General features: G+C 35.2%; 1 protein-coding gene across 1 annotated transcript; it reads right to left on the reverse strand.

Annotated features, from left to right (window-relative positions):
* Nucleotides 1-1,576: 1,576 nt before the first annotated feature.
* On the reverse strand, nucleotides 1,577-15,472 carry LOC102233342 (clusterin-like). The gene is made up of 10 exons (XM_005805164.2): nucleotides 15,354-15,472; nucleotides 10,500-10,672; nucleotides 9,558-9,706; nucleotides 8,325-8,495; nucleotides 8,068-8,238; nucleotides 6,177-6,384; nucleotides 5,046-5,186; nucleotides 3,936-4,156; nucleotides 2,455-2,639; nucleotides 1,577-2,346 (listed from the first exon to the last, which is right to left on the reverse strand). The coding sequence occupies exons 2-10, from the start codon at nucleotides 10,618-10,620 to the stop codon at nucleotides 2,334-2,336; spliced, it is 1,380 nt and encodes a 459-aa protein (XP_005805221.1). The 5' UTR covers nucleotides 10,621-10,672; nucleotides 15,354-15,472; the 3' UTR covers nucleotides 1,577-2,333.
* Nucleotides 15,473-22,057: the final 6,585 nt, after the last annotated feature.

Raw genomic sequence — 22,057 nt, forward strand, 5'->3', positions numbered from 1 at the left:
AACTCATCCACTTGTTGTGTCCTTATTTGATTTATTTTTAACCAGATTCTTCCTGTCTTTTTTTTTTTTTACCTGAAAACTTGGAGCGTCCTGAAATGTCTCATTTTCTGAATGTTTTGTAGGTGAAGCATCGTTTTCTAAAGCCTTACTCGCCCTGATTGGATTGGTGTTCAGGTTTCCATAGCGACTGATTGATCTCTTTCTTTTTTTACTTTTTCCTCCTGCTGTTGTGGATGAAGGTGTACGTCTTGTGTGTGTTTGTGCGCGCGCATCGTTTGGAAACCGAATTGAAAACCTTCCAGGAATATTTAATGTTTGCTCGCACAACGGCTCCCTCCTCGTTCAAACAAAAAAAAAAGGCAATCCAGACAGGCACAAGCAATCAGTCTCATACGGAGTCTGTGAACTTTCAGATGCCATTTTCTCCCCAGATCTGTGTTGTATATTGTATATGATACACACTTTTGGACTCATGTAAATTTGCATTAATTGCTGGCTAACAGCGGAAGAATATTCTATTTAATTCCTTCTCTCTTGGCTGTGGGATCCTAGATGTTTAACTGCATGGATGTACTGTATCTCTGCAGAATTAACTAGCAGCTGTGTGATTTTTACACAAAAATAAAAAAACGGGACAATATTTTAAACATGGCTCCTTCTGATCATTTGTTTTGTGGAAAATTGAAAGCTGCTGATTTAAATTATGGTGTCTTTCTCAGAATGGAAAGAGTACAATTTTTGATAACTTTTCAAACTCATTGATTTTTCTATAAAAGCTCTGAGAAAAGAAAATTCTCAAAAGTAATTTCTTTTTCTAGCAAATGTTTGACTTTTAAAGTTTAGAACATCCCATGTTTTTTTTCTAGAAAATTTCAGAAATCTTAGAATTTAAAGTGTTTCTGCCAACTTCTGAAATTAAGCTCAATCTGAGCTTTTCTGGCAAATTTTTGACTTTTCCAGCTCAGAAATTTCCTTTTTTTTTACTAGAAAGTTGGAGATAATTCTCAAATTTACATTTTTTTGTAGAACATTTTTGAACTCAAATTTCTTTTTTTCTAGATTTCATAGGTTTTTCTACCAAATTTTAACTTCTCAAATTTAAACAAAATTTTTTCCTAGAACATTTCTGAAAAGATGCTCTATTTGAGCTTTTCTAGCAAATTTCATATTTTTTAAGCTCAGAAATTTACTTTTTTTCTTCAAAGTTTCTGAGATTAATCTAAAAAAAATAATTTCTAGCAAATTTTCAGATTCAAATTTCATTTTTTCTAAAACTTTCTGAGATTAATTTCAAAATTTGAGTTTTTCCAGCAAATTTCCAACTTTTCAAAGTCAAAAATTTCCTTTTTTTTTCTTTAGAAAATTTCTGAGCTTACCTGAAATTTCTCCAATTTTGGGAGAAAACTTTCTTTTCCTATCTACAATCACCCTAATATGCAATCATAAAAACTGAACTTTTTTTTTGCTTTGGTTGTAATCTAGTGGTTGAAAATTTGTCATTCCTCTTAAATATTTAAATGTTTTTGACAAGAATCTGTTCAGAGTAGCAGAAACCATAAAAGAGTCATAAACCAAATATGTTTCAGCAGGTTTTATTAAATGTTTTTATTGCTACCTTAACAGCAGCTGAAAAGAAATCACTTTAAAATTTTACTTTGAAATTACTGAGTTAACTCACAAAAGTAACCGCTTCATCCTTTATTAGAAACCTATCTGCGCACAGTAGCAATGAAGATCTGGAGCTTTTTCATAAAACCTTTATTAGATAAGATTTTTCATTTATTCTTTGGAATTTCATAAAAGCAGTGACACACTCAGCATCTCTAAACTACCCACCAGATATGGTTATTTAAAAATATTTAATCTATCTTTCCATCCAGTGCTCTCTAATTCTCTTTTTGCTTATTATTTAGCATCAAAATGCAGTAAAATGGCGATTAAGAAATCGGACCCAGCTTTCTCCCGTTATCCTGCGTTTTGTGAAACAGCCCCCAGATTCATACAAAGTCTCTAAAACATATGAACAGCAGAAGTGAATATGGTAATTTATGTCCTAATAACACAGAGTATTGGCACTAAGCACTTACTGTAGCATGGGCCTTGTTAGTTAGCATAAAATGCGAGGCCTTCCTGGTTGTAGGAGGGACTACAGATAAACATATGGCTGTTCTCTACTGAACATCTTCTCTTACAGCAGGACTAATCCTTACAAGTTTTACGTTGTTTGTTTTTATTCATTTATTTGCAAAAGCAGGACTGGAAGATGAAGCTTGGGATCGGAGCGTTAGCATCCAGGTGTGTTTCCATGGATTCAGAGCGTTTGCAGCTGAAACTTATTTAGCGACACTGGGAAAAAAAACAAAATAAAGATAAATTAGAATTTTACAGGTGTGGATTTTCATTTATTTTGCAAAAAAATAAAAAATAACGTGTTGGTCTAGACCCGCCACTCACATGCTGGTTGCTTTGTAGCGGTCCAGCGCTTTCTGAGCCACCTCCTCGGAGAACTTCGGGTCGGTCCAGGGAATGTCGCCGCGCACGGTGATGGTCATGGGCGGAGAGTCAAACATTTGCACGGTCACTTTGGTGTCGGCATCCTGTCCGCCTCGGTTCTCCTCCGTGTCGCCTTTGGAGATCACCTGCAGCACAAACAGAAAAAGGTAATAATATCTGGCTTTCCTCGTTTTTATCTTCACTGCAGATGAAACATGAAGCGGTGACCTCACCAATCAATAATGAAATACTGACTCAGGCAGAAAAAAATGGATTTGTGCAAATCTTCATCTACAGTTCAGAGTCGGGTGAAAAAAATAAGACACCCTTTAACAGGCTCTGCGTTAAACATCCCAAATACTGGGGATTCCAGAATATAAATAACAAAACTTAAGAAATGCCTTTATTTTTATTTAAATTTAGATGAATATTACACATTAAAATTTTAATGTTAAGCCAAAATTTTTAATCCCCACAAAAGACCCAACATTTGTTACCAAATGTTAGTGAACAAACCTTGCTCCATCTGTTTGAATAGAAAATGTTTTAACATTATTGAATTAAATAACAATGTTGGACCATATGAAGTAACAGAGGCTGTAACAGCAGATCAGTTAAGGAACAAAATTGCAAACTTTGTTACATTTTCAGCTGGACTGTGTCAAATCATCCAAACTCAGAAAAACCTGTTGCCCTCCTCGCCTGTAGGGGGCGCTGCAACAAGAACAACTCATGGAAGCGACACAAAAACCTCAGAGGAAGAAATGCACACTACATCTGTCTTTGCAAAATGTAAACAAAAATGGATTTAAGCGGTTGTACGTCTTCGGCTAAAGACCACAAGCTATTTCTCCCTGCTAGCATTGACTAGCGCATTTGTTTTGTTTGTATTTACCAAGAATGCCTTGCACTATAGTCCGCTGCCTGCTTTTGGAGCGGTCTCTGGTCCCAAACAAACTAGGATTTGACTTAAGTGGGCTAAACACCCTGGTGTGAATGCTTCTTTAATGATAGGGCTAACAAACCAATCAGTAACAATATATATGGCTATTGACACTTGATCAATTTCAGTAGATAATACGTCTGGTAGTATTTTCAATAATTTCACTGAACTCTGACCCAGGATTTGCACAGCATTCTCAACGTAACTTAGCTAAGCAAAGTTAGTGGAATGGACTTTGGTTACCTAGCAACAACTTGTGGTTACCTAGCAACAACTTGTTGAGTAACATGCAGAGCAGCAGTTTAACATTCTGTCACTGTGGCTCATAACTGCTGAAAAATAAACAACATGGAGCGAAAACGGCAGATAAAACAGGAAATGTTACGTCACTACCGTGGGAGTATCTCAGATATTGAGATATTTAAAACAAAAACAACCCGTTTTTTGGCGTTTTTCAGCCAAGTTGTCCTGTTTGTTAAACCATCAGGAAGCGCCGTACCCCCTTCACGCTGAAGATGCCGTCCTTGGTGTTGTTTGCCAGGGCGGACACCCAGCCGAACTGCCTGTTAAGCATGTCGAGGAGGGAGGAGGTGTTGAACACGCGCTCCTCGAACCTCTTCAGGAGGGAGTTGTACTGCTGCGTGAAGCGCTCGGCCATCGCCAGCGCCTCCTCCAGCTCCTCCTTCAGTGGGCCCTCCAGGGGTTTATTCCCAGAGCAGTCTGTGAGAGAATGAACAGGACAAAATCAGCCAAAAACCATGAAAATTATTGGCGTTTTATCAAACCTTTTGCTAATTTTACTGATTTAGGACGAGATCCAGATGAGAAAAATGTTTTAGCTGCTGTTTATTATTGTAAATTTGTAGGAGTGCTGATTTTGAGAATAGATTTCTATTTCTCTTAAGTTTAGAAAAGGAAAGGCTTACATGGGTGGTGGCCTAGGGCGTCAATTGTTGGGGGCGGACCCCACAGAATTTTTTATTTTACTGAATTAATCTTTTACAAAACTGCATATGGGAACTTTTTAAGGTATTATAATGTGAATTTTATCCTATGCCTTTGTGCTGTTTTATGATTTCTACAGGGTTGCTAATGTTGTGCAGCTTGATCTTCCTGTGAAATCTTCCCTGCCCACCAAGTCATTATTATAAATAAGAGTTTGTTCTAACTCACCTGGGTAAATAAATAATTTAAAGGAGTAATAGACCCATATCAGCTGAGTTGTAATAGCATTTTGGGATTTTTGTGACTATAAACAACACTGAAGTATTTGGAAATGATGAACTTACACTAATATTTTGAGTTCCTGCCCAGGACACAATTTAAGCATACCATTATTAGTTAGTACCATCAGTTCATATGTATAGAGCTACCTATTAATGTATTGTAATTTGCATTTGCAATCTTAATTTTTTTTAGTGGATAGGGCACGAAAACTGTTTCCGGCCCAGGGCCCACATCCTTGTCACTCCGGCCCTGCTCAGGACCATAAATCCTCATTTTTGTGTTTTAATTGAACACAAGTCATATTCAGCTCTAATTTCTGTTTATTTAATGCAGATATTCTGATCTATTTCCAGCTGAATTAAAAGTTTTGTCGTTCTCTCACCCAGATGCTGGATCTCTTTGCATTTCTCGCATTCGTCGCGGAACTTGATGCAGCCTGCCGAGTTGCGACGGATCTCCCTGCAGGTCATCTTGCCGTTGCCGAAGGGCCTTGTGATGATCACGTCCTCGTTTACGCTGCCGTCTGCAGCCGACAAACGCAGGGCAGATTTTAACATGTCAGCAGTGAAGCTCAGCAACACAGCAACCAGACTTTACTTTCATATTAATAAACTTCTGAAGCTGACAGTGCAGTAGATCAAGCCGAATATAAATAACTTTCAAAAACTGGACGCTGCATGAACTAGTAGTAAAATATTCCAGTAAATTTGGACGAGAAAACATAAAATATGTATCTGACCTCTCATTTGAAGCTTCTTTGTCAAACTCATTTTCATTTTGAACCATATTAGGATCCTGAATTTTCTTAAAGGGCCGGTTGTGCAAGAATGCATGAATAAAACCCATTTATAAACAGTTGAAATATCAATAACTAAAATATTAAGACACCCATAAACTTTGCTGAAATTCTTTCAAACATTTTAAAAGGAAAAACCACAAAAACACCTAAATGTTAGAAGGTTGATTTATAAAACGGAAATAATAAAAAGTATCGGTATCAGTATGTGTAATATTGATCCTGTGTTTATTTTGTATTATATTAACATCGAAATGTTCATGGTACAGATAAGCAGTTCATATTTATAATATAGCTATTTATAAATAGCTAAATATCTATTTAGCTATTTGGCCACTAGCTAAATAGACATTTAGCTATTAGCTATTTAGCTATGAGCTAAATAGGTATTAGCTGTTTAACTAAAACTAATATTTAACTAATAGCTATTATATTTAGCTGTTTAGATATAGCTAAATAGCTAATAGCTATATCTAGCTATCAGCTATTTAAATATAGCTAAATAGCTATATAAGAAATAAAGAGTTTAGTTAAATATCTTTGTAATAATTTATGAAAACTGTAGAAATAGAATAAAACTGGATTAACAAAACCATTTTGTTTTAGTTTATAATATCAGTGTCTGCATCCTTTTTTTAAATTTGAGTCCATCCTACAGGAAAGCACATCGAAAGCGACTTCTAGACCCTTTCTGAGAACCGGTGCGTGAAAACGTACCTTCGTTTGGGGCGGCGTCGGAGTCCAGGTCCATCATGGAGTCCATGGGGCTGAACAGGTTCCGGCCCATTCCCGTCATGGGAGAGAACAAGCTCCGGAAGTTGTGGAAAGGATCGTGGAAAAGCATGTGGATGCTTCTGGCGTGGCGAACGGCCGGAGCCAGGAATTTGGGAAAGAAGAAAACGGGAGGGTTGATGTGATCGGCAACCTGGAACGAACAGAGGTGAGCTCCTTCATTTCAAATGTAAACTTTAAAGAAATATATATTCCTTTTTTTAATCAGGCAAACCCCGTTGAGATCTAGATCTCATTTTCAAGAGGCACCTGAGCAAAAAATTTGCAATACATAGCAACCTGGTTACAAGAAAATACATGTTTCTAATGTGGCAACCCTGCAGAAACTTAAACTCTTCCTCTTTTAAACCTTCCAGTGCTGTCCCTCCTTTAGGAATGACTTTTATGTTTGAACATGAAAGCTACATTTTATATTATTTTTAATTATTTTCCAGTAAAATAAACATCTTGCTGCATTTTTATGAATTTAGCAAATGCAGTGCTTGGATAAACTTCAGGAAAAGTTACAGGTAAACTGACAGACAAAGCTTCAACGCATTTCTTCTGACACGATTACAAATCTCTCCTGCACCTCTACACTGCAAAAACACAAAATCTTACCAAGTATTTTTGTCTAGTTTCTGGTACAAATATCTTAGTACACTTGAAATAAAAAAAACCTAACATACAAGTAACTTTCTGCAAGACATCGGAGCTTGTTTCAGTAAATACTTTTTTAATATTGATAAAAAATTCCTTGTTCCATCTGCAGATTATTTCACTTATAGCAAGACGTTTTCCCCTTCTAATAATTCAAGCAATCCTTTTATTATTTACTTAAAACAAGCTTCTCAATCTTGCTGAAAAGTTACTCTTAAGTGAGTTTTGTCTTATTCCAAAAGTGCTAAGATATTTTCACAAGAAGCAAAATTACTTGCTAAGATCAAATCTTCACTCAGTATCATTTTCTCGTGTTTGTGTGGGAAAAGTTACGTTTTAAGTTTTTCCAAAAAGAAAGAAAACATGTAATTGTATCGTTTTAATTTTAGTTAGTTCCCTACTTCCTGGCAGGAATTTTTCTCCTCTGTGTTTAACAATTTCCCTTCCCAAATATGCAGGATTCCAACTTACTCACAAACGGAAAAGGAGATTCTGCAGAAGTGCAGACTCTACTTCTTTTATTTATTAATTTTAAATTTTTTTGGGTTAAACTATGACAGTAAATTAGACACATTGTAGATAAAAACTTAGTACATTTTTGCCAAAAAACTGAAAGATTTTGAGATTATTGTCAGAAATCTCTCGAAGACAACCTGGAAATTCCTGAACTTCAAAAGTCGTAAATTTACAAGAAAAAAACAAAACATTTTTTTTAGATGAATGTCAGAAATTTTCTATAAAAAAGCTTTGCAAATTTCTGAGTTTTAGAAGTAAAAAGAAATTGACTTTTGGAAATTTTCAGTTTGAAAAGTCAAATTTTTTTGACATTTCAAACTGAAAATTTCTACGTTTTCTTTAAGAAATTTTCGAGATTAATCTTAAATTTTCTGAGTTTTTTCGGTGGAAATTTACTCCACTTATTTTTCCAATGTGCCATTGTACTACACTGTAAAACATTTTGTTCAACTAGCTTCTTTTAATGTGGCACAAACATGACTTTGAATCATGTTTGTACCACAAACATGATTCATGGCTTTCTGGAAGTTTATGACTTCCAGAAAGCCATGAACTAATGAAGCTGTTTGTAGAAGGCGATGCATTACATTGATAAATATTGATAAACTCATATGTAGCCACTGGAGATCAGTATTCCTGTCTGTGTGACATAAACAAGCACCTTCATGCTGTCTGAGAAGATGTTATCCACTCCATCTGCCATCTCTGAGTATTTTTCCTCCAGGTTCCTGAACTCCTTGTTCTGCCGCTGGCCCTCCTGCTCCAGAGAGTCGATCCTCTCCCCGTTGATCCAGATGGAGAACGGAGACGTTCTGTTCAGCACATCCTCCAGCTAAACAGCCCAGAGCAGGCGAGATATTTTTACCTACCAACCCAACTAGTTTCAGTCCCACAGTGTTTATCTGTTAAATGTCCAACCTGACGTCCAACCAGTCCGGATCCGCTGCTGCAGGTTCTGGAGTAATATTTAACGCAGGTCTTCTTCAGGCAGGGCTTGCACTCTTCCCACAGAGCCTTCATGGTGTCGTTGCAAACCTCCTCCTCCTTCGCCAGCTTGGCCTCCATCTCCTCAGCTGCACGGATCGCCTCCTGCAGTAAAGGCGACTTGTTATGCTTCCTAGAATAGGTAAGGATAAATCTACAGCCCAAACAAAACGTGACCATGAGATTTTAGTCTGGTCAACTCAGTGTTTACACTCGCATGTGAAAATGGCATTTGAAAAGCATTAGCAGAGCCTCCTGCACAACTAACAAGAATGGTGCAAGTGGTTTTTGAATGACAAATCAACAACAAAACACATTCCAGCAGCCATTGTGCAGCGCATACAGTGGTAAAACCAGCTGACCAAACATGCTGGAGCTAGAAGTCAAAGTATCAATAATATTGATACCAAGTCAGTATCTGTATCGGAGCGATGCTTTAGCTTCAGATTCACCCTTGATATTTTTATTTTACCTTCGTTTTATATTTTTTTGCACTTTGTTTATTTAGAAAACAATGTACTCAAAGTGTTTTGTATTTAAATTATTTCTGTAAATAATGTAAAAATTTTATTGAAGTATTTTGTAGACACCTATAAACTTTATCTAAATTCTGTCTTTTAAATAAAGGACAGAATGTATTTAATTAATTTGAATTATTTTGGTTTTAACAAAATAATTAAAAGGAAACTCACAAAAACGCCTAAAGGTCAGAGGTCTGATGATTGATATTGGTACCAGTCTTGTGTTTACCTAGTATCGGATCGATACCAAAATATGCAGTATCACACAAATCTAGCTGGAGCTCTGCTGGGGTTGCTAGGTAACGTGGCTGGGTTCCACTGGGGTTGCTAGGTAACGGGGCAGGGCCTATGGAATGTGACTTAACACTTACGGGGTTTTTGAAACGGCTCATTTTCCAAACAAAAATATTCATTTATAACCAAAAAATGGGTGAGTGGATTTTTTTAAGCGCTTAAACTATTTTTAGAAACCCAAATGGAAGTACAAAAAAAAACAACAAAAAAATATGAACAGCAGATTAGATGTAGTAGTTGTAGTACTCCTCTCTGGAAAGATATTTTAAGGAGGTGTTTTTGTTCATTTTAAAAATTAAGTCAAAAAGTCTGCTCGATAGAAAATAAACTCCCCAGAAATCTCTCTCTTTACCTCTTTCTGTAGCTTCGTTTTCTCCAGATCATCCAAAAACTTCTTGTGGTCCTCGGAGGATTTCTGCATCACGGTCTTCATCTCCTTCACGCCATCGATGGCGTTTTCAATCTGTTTATCCAGAAACTTCTCACCCTGGAGGGAAATCTCTGTGAACAACAACCAACATGCAAAATGTGTTCAACCTCTGACCTCGTGTGGATTTTATTTAAACCTCGTCCTGCTCTGGGCACCTTCAGCGATTTGGCTAGGATGCCCTCTAGTGGGCAGAAATGTCAAATGCAGACTGCTAAAACAATAACGTTACTAATTATTTTTGTCTCGTTTCCAGTGCAAATATGTTGATCCAGTTGAAATAAGAAAAAACAACTTAAAAGTAACTTTTCAGTAAGATATATTAGCTTGTTTTAGTTAATAATTCCTTAATGTTAATTTAAAAAGTACTTGTTTCATTGGGGGATTGTTTTATATAACATGGGAAAAATACCAATGGAACTAGAACTTTTAAAAATTATTAATAAATTATTAATTATTTAAGACTTTCAAAGGCACTGAAAATTTAGCTAAGTTTTTTAAAACTGCAACAACTTCTAAACTTGAGTTGGAAAAACAAGTGTGCCATTTTTGTATCCTTGGTCAAGGGCCGCACAAATCACTCCGAGGGCCACAATTGGCCCCCGGGCCACATTCTGGACACCCTTATTCTCGTTTGACCATAATATAAACGTAATGATTTACAGCTATTTATTAGGACCAATCATTGATTCCAAAGAAATCAACATTTACGCAGGTATTTTGACATCCATTTCAGTAATCCCATAAATATATTTTTTATATTTATAAATTTATATGATGTGTAATTTGAAAGTATTTATAAGTAAAAATTATTGTTTTTTTTTATAAATTGGTGAATTAACATTAAAGGTAAATCTGTAAACGTACTGTTAAGTTCCTCGGTGGACGGAGGCAGGATGCAGTTGGCCGAGGCCAGAAAAAGGGCCAACAGAGCCAGCGTCTCTTTGGACCCCTTCTTCTTCTTCATCATCATCATCATCATCAACATCCTCTCTGACCCTCAGAGGGAGCAGGATATAATGACAGAGAGAGAGAGAGACCTGGAAACAAATGTTATTTTTAATGCAAAATGTCCTTTACCGCATTTAAAATATCTGTAGTTACTGTAAGCCTCCAGCAGAGGGCGACCTGGCGGCGACCTACGCAGCAGAAAAAACGAGCTTTCTATGTCAGCAAAGTATAAAAATAACTGATGCTTGTTTTTATCTCGAGTTTCTGAGATGTTGTGACCAAACTGACCTCTAATCAGCCCTTCCTGTGACTCCGACCAGGCTTGGAAAAGCATTATATAAGAGGAACAGCCTTTCTCTGTTTACCATCTTCTTCTCCCTCCCATGTGTGCTTGGTCAGCTGCCCATTTATTAACAATGACAGATTCAGCAGAGCGAGGCTGTGTGTCTTTGCTTTTTCTCTCATATTCCTGCAGCTTTCTCAGTGTAGCTTCTTTTTGCATGACTTTCTTTATTGCCTCTATCAGAACGAAAGATACACAGTAAAAATGCTCCCTTTTTAAGACAACTGCACATTTTCAGAAACCCACAGCTACTTTTTCCAGCCCGGCACACAGTATTAACAAGGAAAACAAATAGTTTTATGATTATAATTAACTTAAAAGCAGGATTGGTTATTTTTGCAAAACAAAATTCAACACTTGCACTTCATTATCCTGTCTAAAGGTTGTTATTCCTCGACTCCCACTTGTGCAGAACCTGTTCAAGAATATTACCTACAAACTGTGTTGTAAAAATGTAACATGGCTATTTATCTTATTGCACTTACTGGCTAGAAGAAAAATATAGATTTGAAAGAGAGGAAACATTAAGTTTTGTGGATGCAGGGATTTGTTTCCATTGCTTGGAAATGTCAGCGTTGTTCCAGGACATTCTGCCATGCCGCTGTCAAATTTACACACAGAGGAAAAACTCTTTCAGGCACAGGCGGCAGAACCTGGGAGGCTAAAAGTTCACGCAAAAACGTGCTTTCTATTTCTCTTTCTTAAATTAATAATATATAATATGCCATATTGGCTGCTTTGCTTTTATTATTTTACTTTTATGAAGATTAAAATGGAGAAGTACAGCTCTCTCATTGGCTCAGATCTCAACAAAGTAGAGCTGATCTAGAAATCTGCACACAGATGAACCACGAAGAATACTTTTGAAATACTTTGCATGAGTTGTTAACAAACCCAGACAGCTGACTTGAAATGCTACTTCATGCTGTCACTTTTTGAATACTGTTTATTTATTTTTCAATATTGGGATCGATACATTAATATTGGATCGGTGTATCTTTATTAAACGGTCTGTGGTTGAGGCCAAAAAAACACAATTTTGCAACTGTGGCGTTTCGAGTAAATAATAAATGAAATCAAAAGCACATGTGAATAAGTTTGTTCACGCATTGTTATTAAAACCACCCTCCTACCACTTCCTGTCGTCTGATTGGTTGTAGCGTTGCGGTTTTGGTAAATACACTTTGGCGGAAAAACCGCCTCACTTTATCAAAAAACATGAGTTTTTCCATTAAGCAAATTTATTTTTGTAATTCCAATTTGATTTTATGGTCAATGGAAACATAACTATTGATAAAACTGGATGAAATACTAAAATCTGTGAGAAAATATTTGGAAGGTTCCAACTTTTCCCCTATTGTAGAGTTGGGAGCGCCAGCAGGTCAACAGCCCCAAAAATATGTAAAACAAAATTAACAACTTAGAAGAGGATATACTTTATCGATCCCCAAGGGGAAATTGCTTATTTGTTGAAAGCTACTCCATCTTAGGTAATAAATACAAAGTTTGTATATATATATATATATATATATATATATATATATATATATATACCTAACTTCTGATCTGCCTGAACTCAACCTTACTGAAAATGTAAGAACATGAAACCAACCAATTTCAATGAACAACACCAATTCTGCCAAGAAGAGTGGTCAAATATCCAGACAGAATTTTACAGGAAGCTTCTAGATATTGGTGACCCTTTGCACGTGACGTCACGGTCTTCGGAACTCGGCCCGCTCCGCCATGATGGACGTCAAAACAACCGATGCGCTCCTGTAAAGCCCGTCCAAAAAAAAACAACAAAAAAACCCGCACATCTGTAATCTAATATCACTTTTATTGAGCTGATTTCGCAGATAAGATGGTCATAGGGGGCCGCGCGATCGGCTGCACAAACAGACGGGGTTTATGGAAATCAAACTTGTCATTTTATTGTATAGCTTTTAACGAGGACAGATATGGCGGCGATGGATATCAGCCGTTAATCACAATGACTGTCAGCCCTCGATGTAACCGCGGATTTGCAGCGAACACTTTTGACAAGGTAAGAAAATTAACATTAATATACTCTATAAGTAAGTATGATTAGAAATATGTTTACCATTGTCTCCATGGTAAACGCTGGTAACCATGGAGACAATGCCGCCGTCATGTAGCCTAGCATGTATGGAAAAAACTCGTTAGCATCTCGTCTTATGTACATTTTTAATGCTGCTCCGGTTTAAAGGGAAACGCAGTTTATGACATAGTGACATAAATCATGTGGTGTGAATTCAGGCAGAGTCGGTAATTTGATCAACACGTCAGGAGGGAGGAGGAACGGGTCGGTTTCTAAGCTAGCTGCTTCCAATTTTTATAAATACCTCCGTCTATGATCCCCAACCAGGTGTGTTACGTTCACAGACAAATTAGCTCCACTCTAACAAGTATAAATAAACTGGGAAAAACAACTTTTGTAAAACAACTCAAGTCGCTCTGTTCAATACTCCCGTCCCTCACTTCTTACGTCCATCATGGCGCCTCAAATGATTAAGTGACGTTGCAAAGGGTCAATGGATTTAAATTATCCCTCCTAACTGTTGTTTTAAAAATCTATTAAAAGAATAGTTCAAAACTTCCCAGTAACATTCTCTTTGCTCAATTTATGTAATCAAGCGCTGTGTTGTTACTATTTTTTTTCCACAGTCGTTTTCTCGCCCACGACCGTCTCAGGTTTCTATGGTAATGAGAAAAGTACAGAATGTGCAGCATGTTGTTGTTGCAGAGGGTGACATTTAAATCTCTTAATTTGATACAAAATATACAAAAAAAATATAAAAAGGATATTTTCAGAGACTTTCAGGCGTAAACTCTAACTACATATTTCAGTTGCTTTCTTATTGATATCTTTGAATTGTGATATATTTGTACAGATGTGAGAACATCTGGCCTAAACATCTGTTTATGTGATTTGTTTAATCTGCATTTGGAAAGGCACTGGGAACGTTCAAATGTCCCAGTTTCTTTACCCCATTTGTCCATTGTCAGGACATCAAACCAGACCATTATTCACAAAATCATAAACCTCTTAAAGAAGAAGTCTAATCAAAGAAACTGCTGCTGTAACCCAGTAAATGTTTATTTGACAGAAGCAGCAAAATTATATTTCAAGGTGAAAAATGTCAAAACGCTGAAATTAAAGCTTAAAGCTTAAGCACCGTAATAATCACTAATATTTTTTTTCCGACTTGCAGCTGCAGCCGTTCTGGTTGCACAATCAAAATACTGACACTCTTCCGCTCCAGATGTTGCCTCCAAGGTCTTCTAGAAAGTTCATTTTAACCTTTAAAACACCACCACTGCACTCAACATGGACTTTGAATTCACAAGTTTCCTCATGAAACAAGAACTACCTTTATTTATCCTGATAAAATAGTTTAATATGTTAGATTTAGGGGAAACTTAATCTAGTTGAACCATTTCTCTTAAAAGTGTTAAAAAATGGATGATAAAATAAGATGTCTGAGAGGGAAAAAAAGCACTTTAGTAATATATGTTGCTATTGCTATCAAAAGTAAAATGTGACTTACTTAAATTTCAAGCTTAAAGTTGCATTAGTAAACCTGATTTCATGTTTTAATACATATTTTCCATGCAATGCTATTGAAATTGAATGATTATTTTTTGCTATTAATAGTTTATGTCACAATTAACTGTTAAAATATAATTTCATGATAAAATAAAAAAGTCAAGAGTTTGTTTTGGTTTTATGCTATTAATTTATTACATATGGGTTCATGTTCTCATCCTGGTGACGCTTGTTTAAGAAAGAAATAAAAACCAAGTAATCCTGGAAGATCTGAGCTCCATTTTATCTTTAAAAAAATGGGACAGCAGCAGATGTGCCCTCATTTCCACCTTATTTTAATGCTTTGGGGATTTGTGCACCCCCAGGATGTACTTCTTATAGAGTAACCGAGAACAGGGTCACCTCTTATCAAGAAAATATGACGACTGTTTGCACACAAGGCTTGGATACCTTGTAGCAAAAGAAAACCGATACCATCCTTTGTTATCTCACCGAGTGCAACTTTGAGAAATATCTAAAATGTTCTTATCTTTAACGTTTATATTCTAAATGACCTTCTACAGGCTACATTGCAGGTAAATCAACAACAGGGTGACGTCATCTGCTCTAATCCCGTTGTTTTCATCCTGAGATGGAGGTCACACCCATGGATTATATGTGCATCAGAAACAAAGTCAACATTTTTACATCAAACTACAGATTAAACCTTAGGAAAACTAAGGTTGCACAATTATTTTCTAACTTGATGCAACAAAACAGAACCAATTAGGATCTAATGTTTAAGAACAACAGACATCCTGCAGTGCAGTAGTCTGCTGCAGACACATGGAAACGGCTAAAAGCCTCACGGACTCACCTGTGTTGGTAGTTTTGCTGGGACTGTGCCGCCTCTGAAGCTGCAGCAGCAGCAGCGCTGCAGCCCGTATTTATATCCAACCAGTGGATAACGGGAACGGTGCAGACATGTGATCCAGAGAGAAAGCACGCTGCTGCAGCATCCTCTGCGTCAAAAACCCCGGGAGAGACCACACTTCCTGCAGAACCCTTCAAAATAAAACTCCAGTGTCTTATAATTTAGGTCAACATAAGACATATTTAGTAAATTTCTTTGTAAAATGTTCGACTTATAATTATTATTTTTTTAAAAGTTTCAAATTGTATCTACAGTATATACATGTAGGATTGTTTATTAGCGAACAAAGTTTTATCTTATGGTCAGCTTTTTATAGTTTTCTATATTTCACACTTTTTAAATAATGTTTTTGACTTGAGTTTTTGTCCATTTTGAACAGGCAGATCTATAGGAAGTGTTATTGTTGCACAAAGTAATTGTTTGCAAGAGTGATTGATGAAAGAAAACACTGTAATATTTTTACTAACTCCTGCGGATCTAATTTAAGAGTGTAAATAACCATAAGTGTTTTTTTATTACGGCAAATCTGAATGTGTTTTATTTTGCAGTAATTTTGACTTCTGATTACAGTTGTATGCTTTTCATTTTTGATTTTGATCTTCAAAGAGAATTAGAGGAGTTAAAATAAAATTAAAATGTGTAAGGAGAAAACTACTTGCCAATAGTTTTACTGCAAAAGTGAGAATCAAATGTCACCAATTTCAAATTAAATTAATTAAAAATAAAAAACCCTCTATTAAAGAAACAAACTACGACCGCGTGTTGGGATTAAAGGAAAAATTTGGAATTTTCAAACTCAGGAAATTTCTAGAAGTCTAAAATTTTTGGTTGCCATGTTTCTTCTAGAATTTTAAAAACAAAATTAATCTCAAAGTTTTTTTTATTTTTTTTATCTACATTGGTCCTAAGATAATTTTGTAACAAAGTGTAGTTATAATGTAACAGTTGTTAGTGGAAACAACCTAAATTTAGCTCTGTTTTCTTTCTGATCACTGTGAATATACCTTCTAAACTCTGATGTACAAATAATATTTACTAAATTTAAATTGAAAATCAAAGTATTAACTATATTGTCATTTTAATACTTGATAAATGAGCCCAGAAAAATGGATGCTAAACACCAAACATCTAACTTAGGTTGTTTCAATATATAATTTCCACAAAAATTAATACTTAATTTGTTGTTTTCATATTACAAACGATACAGGGTCATTCCTTCACATATGGAAACCATTTTTGTATAAATTAAAAAAAAATACAAATGATCATTTTAACAAAGTAACTTTGAAGGAATAATATTTGATTTTAATAATAAAATCCATCCTACTAATTATTATGAGTTATTTTTCAAAATCAGGTATTTTCTGCCAATATTTTTTGAATTCCTCTTTGATTAGACGCCCCATTCAGATGACACCAAGCTTTTATTTTGAAATCTAAGTTCCTTTTCCGGTACCTGCGGCGTCTATCTCCAGTTACTTGACATTGGTGAGGTTTGAGGACGTTTCCAGAAGTTTTTTTTTTTTTAATTGGCAGGAGCTGATGCTGCTGAGCAGAGAGACAAACATCTGATTCACTCTGACTCATCATTTAAGAAACGCTTTCTGTTTTCTACTCACACCACTTTAAACAGGCAGTTTCACAACAGTAGCAGTGAAACTGTATCCTGTGAGCAAATATTGTGAATATCATCTTTCAAACAGTGAAAATATGCAATGTTTATTCATATATTTGGCATGTAACACATATAAAAATAGCTTTGCTGGTAATTCACAAATATAATGCAGTTTTACAATGTTAGAATTTAACATAACAGGGATGTTTTTCTACTCAAATATATTAGAAAAAATCTTAACAATTAAGGGAAATGCATCAGAGGAAGAAGAAATCTGTTAAAAATGGATACAAATTAATTATAACTTGAAAATTACATTTAGCAAAAAACACATTTTTGTATTAAAACATACTTTTTATTAGTTTGCTATAATATTAAAATCCTAAATGTCATGTTTTTGTCATGAAGCAGTGTGTAGAGGTGGTGAGGCAGAGGCAGCGGACCCAGGTAAGATGAAAAATGATGATTTAATGAGAAAACCAGGCAAACTACGAACAGCAGGCACAAGGAAACACTGACGACGAAGAAGCTAACATTGACGAACAATTGACGAGGACCCGACGAGGAACCAGGAACACAGGTGGAGTTAAATACACGGGAGGGTAATCACAGAAACGAGACACACCTGGGAACAATCAAGGGGAGGACAGGACAACGAAGAGACTTAAGGACACAGAAAACTCTAAATAAACACAGAAAAACACAGATCCTGACAGTTTTTGTTGGCAATAAGCAGAAAATCATCATAAATAACAGAAATAAAGTTTTAAAAACAACATCCTGTCTAATTTAACCATATACTGTATTTCACTCACTGAACTGAGTTACTAAAATATGTTCAAAATGTTTTCCCAGGCAGATGTCATGCTGTGGTTTTCTGTTTTAGGCAAGCAGGTAAATGCACCCAAAAATAATTTAAATGTACAGAAACATATTAGAATGGAGGACAGAAAAGAAAAAAATATATTCACTTCAGTAACAACAAGAATGTTTTTTAAAAGCCAACTGTGAAGTAAGCAAACTGCTCACAGGAAATGACATAAATATGTTTAAATAGTTGCTCTATAACTGAGCAAAAATATTTAAACCTACCTATTGTTAATTGTGGCACATCTGTTCACAGACTCCTGAAAACAACGCGAAAAGAAGAAGGAGCTAATAATAATAATTAAAGTACTTTGACACCTATTTTCAAATGTCTCTGGAAGATTTTAATGGTTTAGGACAAAATAAATGGAAGCAACAATGTGTTAAAATACAAAATAGAGGCACATTTCTACCAGCTGATTAGTAGTTGCTGTAGCTGTCGCTTTAAGGAGGAATAAAATCCTTTAATTCAGATAACCACCACATTCAGGCTGTGTCATCCCACAGGCTGGACTTTCCTGTAAATAACACACCAGTACGGGATTAACACACACAGATAACAAAGCAACACATTGTTTCACAATGTGTCAGCTGCAGTCATGTTTCTGCACGGCTGGGATCTGTGGTGTAGAAGCTCAATGCCACGAATCCATGATTGTATATTTAAGCTTTAATGCGGATTCTGCATAACATGTGTAACGCTTGTGTGTTCATCTCAGATCCACGCAGGTTCACTGGATTTATTCTAACAAATGAGGAACTCAAGTTGGTGGTTTCTGCCCCCCTATAAATTAAATAAAACATAATAAATAACCCTAAACAAACTACAGAGCAGTAGCTCCCAATGAGCAGCTAGCAGCAGTTAACGGTAACAGCAGTTACAGGACGGCAAAAGGGGGCGGAGCTGTCGGTTACTGGTTGCTATGGTAACCACAACTGTCAAGAGCAGCGTAACGGAACGTAAAACACCAAGAAATGTTTGGAGAAACAACTTCTTGACTTAACAAAATAAATTCAAAGAATAAATAGACAAAGTTTGACAAACGTCACATCAATAATATTGTTAAAATAAAACCCTGTTACACATATATGCATTTAATTTATCTATTGGGTCAATGAAGTAGTTTTGAATTGGAATTTTGTTGTTCTGTGAGGTAGCATGTTTTTTATTTATTTATTTATTTTTGGTTTATCCATCTTTTAAAAGGCAAAAAGTAAGAAAAGTAGGAATTAAACAAAGTTAAAATCCAATAAACTGTAGATCCTGGAACACTACGGAAGAAGATTAGGGCCAAAAAAGGAATAAAAGGCAGATTTTTTTTTTCAGTGTCCCTAATCCTCCTCAGTGGAATATACCTGACTGAAATTTATTTAGGAGTATAATAGATGTTTCACTTGTAAGAAATGTTTAAAAAAACTTGGATAATTTTCCTTCCGCTTTATAATTATGTTCTACTCCATGTTGGCTGTCACGTAAAATACCTCAAAAATCCATTGAGGTTTGTGGTTGTAACTTGAAAATATGTGAAAAAGTTCAAATGTTTGAAAGGAAGTTTCCCTTATTTGACGAATGCATTTATGGAGATATGCTTCCACACAAAAGATTGTTTATTTCACCTATTGTTACACAATAGAAAATAAGATTATGTAATGCTAAATGTTGGAAAACAAATGTTTTTGCTCATGGACTAAAAGCACAGCAATTACAAGAAACAAAGTCCTTTTTTAGGCAGACTTAATGCATCATATTCGGGTTCTTGATGATCTAATTTTTTTTAAGCACTGTTTACATGTTACTGTGTCCTAAAGCTGCAACAGTGGCTGTGTGTTGTTTCTAAGAACATGCTACATGAGTCAGTGTTGCTCATATTTTCCGACTGTAGAATGAGCCAAATGCACGTAGTTAATAGAGAGGCGGTTAAGGAAAATGTTATTAGACGAGCTGCTTGTAAATTGTAATCTGTGCGAAAAGAACCGTTTCTTTGGCATTAACGCTGTTGTTTTGCCACAAATGCTCTGCAGAAGTGGATCATTATCTGTTTGTTATACTTGCTCCCTTTTAATGTTTTTGCAGAGAAATGTACAACCGAACAAAGTTGTAGATTTGATCACAAATGTAGGGTAAAAAAAATTATGTTTAAAATGTTTGGCAGCGCTATACACAACTTTACCACCAGGTGGCAGAAAATCCATTCTTGAAAATTCTTATTTTAACATATTTAATGTTCATATTTCCTCTCACTGTCATTTCGGTGTATTCAGACAAGTAATACATACTCATACTGAGTTTTTATTCCTAATTTGATCTGTTGCTTTAATATGTAATTTTAGCTAGGCTGAAATCAAAGAAATGTATTTTCTCACATATACATTTAACTACCTGACTTAAACCTTGCACTGAAAGCATACCAAATTATTTTTTTGATTAACTTGGTGTGTCAAAGTTGAATATGTTTTTTTTATTTGTGTTTTATGTTTTATAGCTATATTAATTTCAAAAAAACAGACATCAGGTTATAATCAATCTGATGTTCAGTTTTTGTTGAAATAAATGGTGTTGCAGTTAAAGCTGGATCTCAGTGTTGGCGTCTCTCTGTGTTTCTTTTTGTTTGGCTAGATGAAGAGTGTGTGGAAATGTTTGGGTTGCGATCACAACAGATTGTGGTTGTTTGTGACAACAGTGAGCTCCACTTCATGTTTGCTTATGAGGTCGAGATGTGTTTAGGAATTAAGATCCATGTGACTTTCACCACAATTCAGTGATATTGTTGACAGGTTTTGCTCATGCTTTTACACAAATATAGCTTTTTTTCTAGCACTTTCTGAGTCTGTTTGCGCGAAATGTTTGCACACTTATTTTTAATATTGAGATACTCAATTTAGTTGTAAAATAATGAAATAATTTCTGCATTTTCTGCAGAATGCAGGTTCTACTTCGCTCTTCTTGCAGCTCCTGCAGACTAATTCTGTTTCAAGCTGTTCAAAAATCCTATATTTTTTGGGCTTTATTACATTTTCCTCCAGTTTACAATGTGGTAAAGGGTGTTTAAAAATACAGAAAATAAATGCTTGAATTAAAAACAAACAAATGAAATCTCCATCACAGTGGTTTCAATATTTGTTCAGTTTTATGCCTTAAAGGACAAATTGTGCTTTTTTTTTATTTATTACAAAATGGCACAACTAGCTAAAACACACTGCTAAAACACAAACTCTTACCAAGTGTTTTTGGTTTAGTTTCTAATGCAAAAATCTTAGTACAGTTTAAAAAAAGATAAAACATGCTTTTAAACAAGAAACAGAAAATGATAAGTAAATAATTCCTTAATATTGATAAAAAACAAAATACTAGTTATTACAATTTGCCAGTTGAACATCTTTATTAAGGAATTATTTACTTAAAACAAGCTTGCTGAAAAATTACTTATAAGTTGGTTTTATCAGTTAGCAGCAGTTAACGTGTAAAATTAAACAGAGCTAAAATGGACAACATTAATAATAACAGTTATAAACATATACAAGACGTAGCAAAATTACTCATGAAACGCTGTATATCATTAAATTCGTCTATGATGTAAATATGAAATGTAATATTTGTAAAGGAAACCCAGAGTTAATCCTAATACGTAGCACAGGTACAAACAGCATGTCAAGAAAATCCGAGCTCATCCCACTTCCCCATGCTGGAGATTTTAGTTTAACAGTAATAATAAATAAAGTTATCTTTAAAATGAATCACTCAAGTGACATCAAGGCCCAACAGTAGACTTAAGTGTCAATAAAATAAATCTAGTTGTGTGTGTTGTTTTTGTCTCATGCAAACTTTGCTTTAATTCTACTTTTCTCTATTTAATCATAAGAAATCATAGTCAGTCAGAGAGAGTCATGAAGCAAGAAAAGCAGGTTTCCTGGAAAAAGAGGAAGTAAGTTCCAGCCTGCAGATTTATAAAAATAGCTGAGACTATTCTTTATTTCAAAGGTAAAGTTTTAAAGAATGAAATCTAAACATTTTTGAGTAATTTGATAAGATTCAAAGTAAAATACTTATATTAATATTGGTTTACTTGTAATAATACTTACAGTTACATTTGTGGGAACACTTACAAGAAAAACAAGTAACTGTAACTTTGGCATCAAATAATTAGAATCATATATTATTCTTGGT

Source organism: Xiphophorus maculatus, chromosome 15, assembly GCF_002775205.1.
Source record: "Xiphophorus maculatus strain JP 163 A chromosome 15, X_maculatus-5.0-male, whole genome shotgun sequence".
NCBI classification, from domain to species: domain Eukaryota; kingdom Metazoa; phylum Chordata; class Actinopteri; order Cyprinodontiformes; family Poeciliidae; genus Xiphophorus; species Xiphophorus maculatus.

Excerpts from the sequence above, each read along its gene's own strand:
- LOC102233342 (XM_005805164.2), bottom strand. The coding sequence starts at position 10,620 with ATGTTGATGATGATGATGATGATGAAGAAGAAGAAGGGGTCCAAAGAG. Across the intron at positions 4,157-5,045 it reads CAAAGAGATCCAGCATCTGG|ACTGCTCTGGGAATAAACCC; the intron begins GTGAGAGAACGA and ends ATTCTCTCACAG. Across the intron at positions 2,640-3,935 it reads GCATCTTCAGCGTGAAGGGG|GTGATCTCCAAAGGCGACAC; the intron begins GTACGGCGCTTC and ends TTTGTGCTGCAG.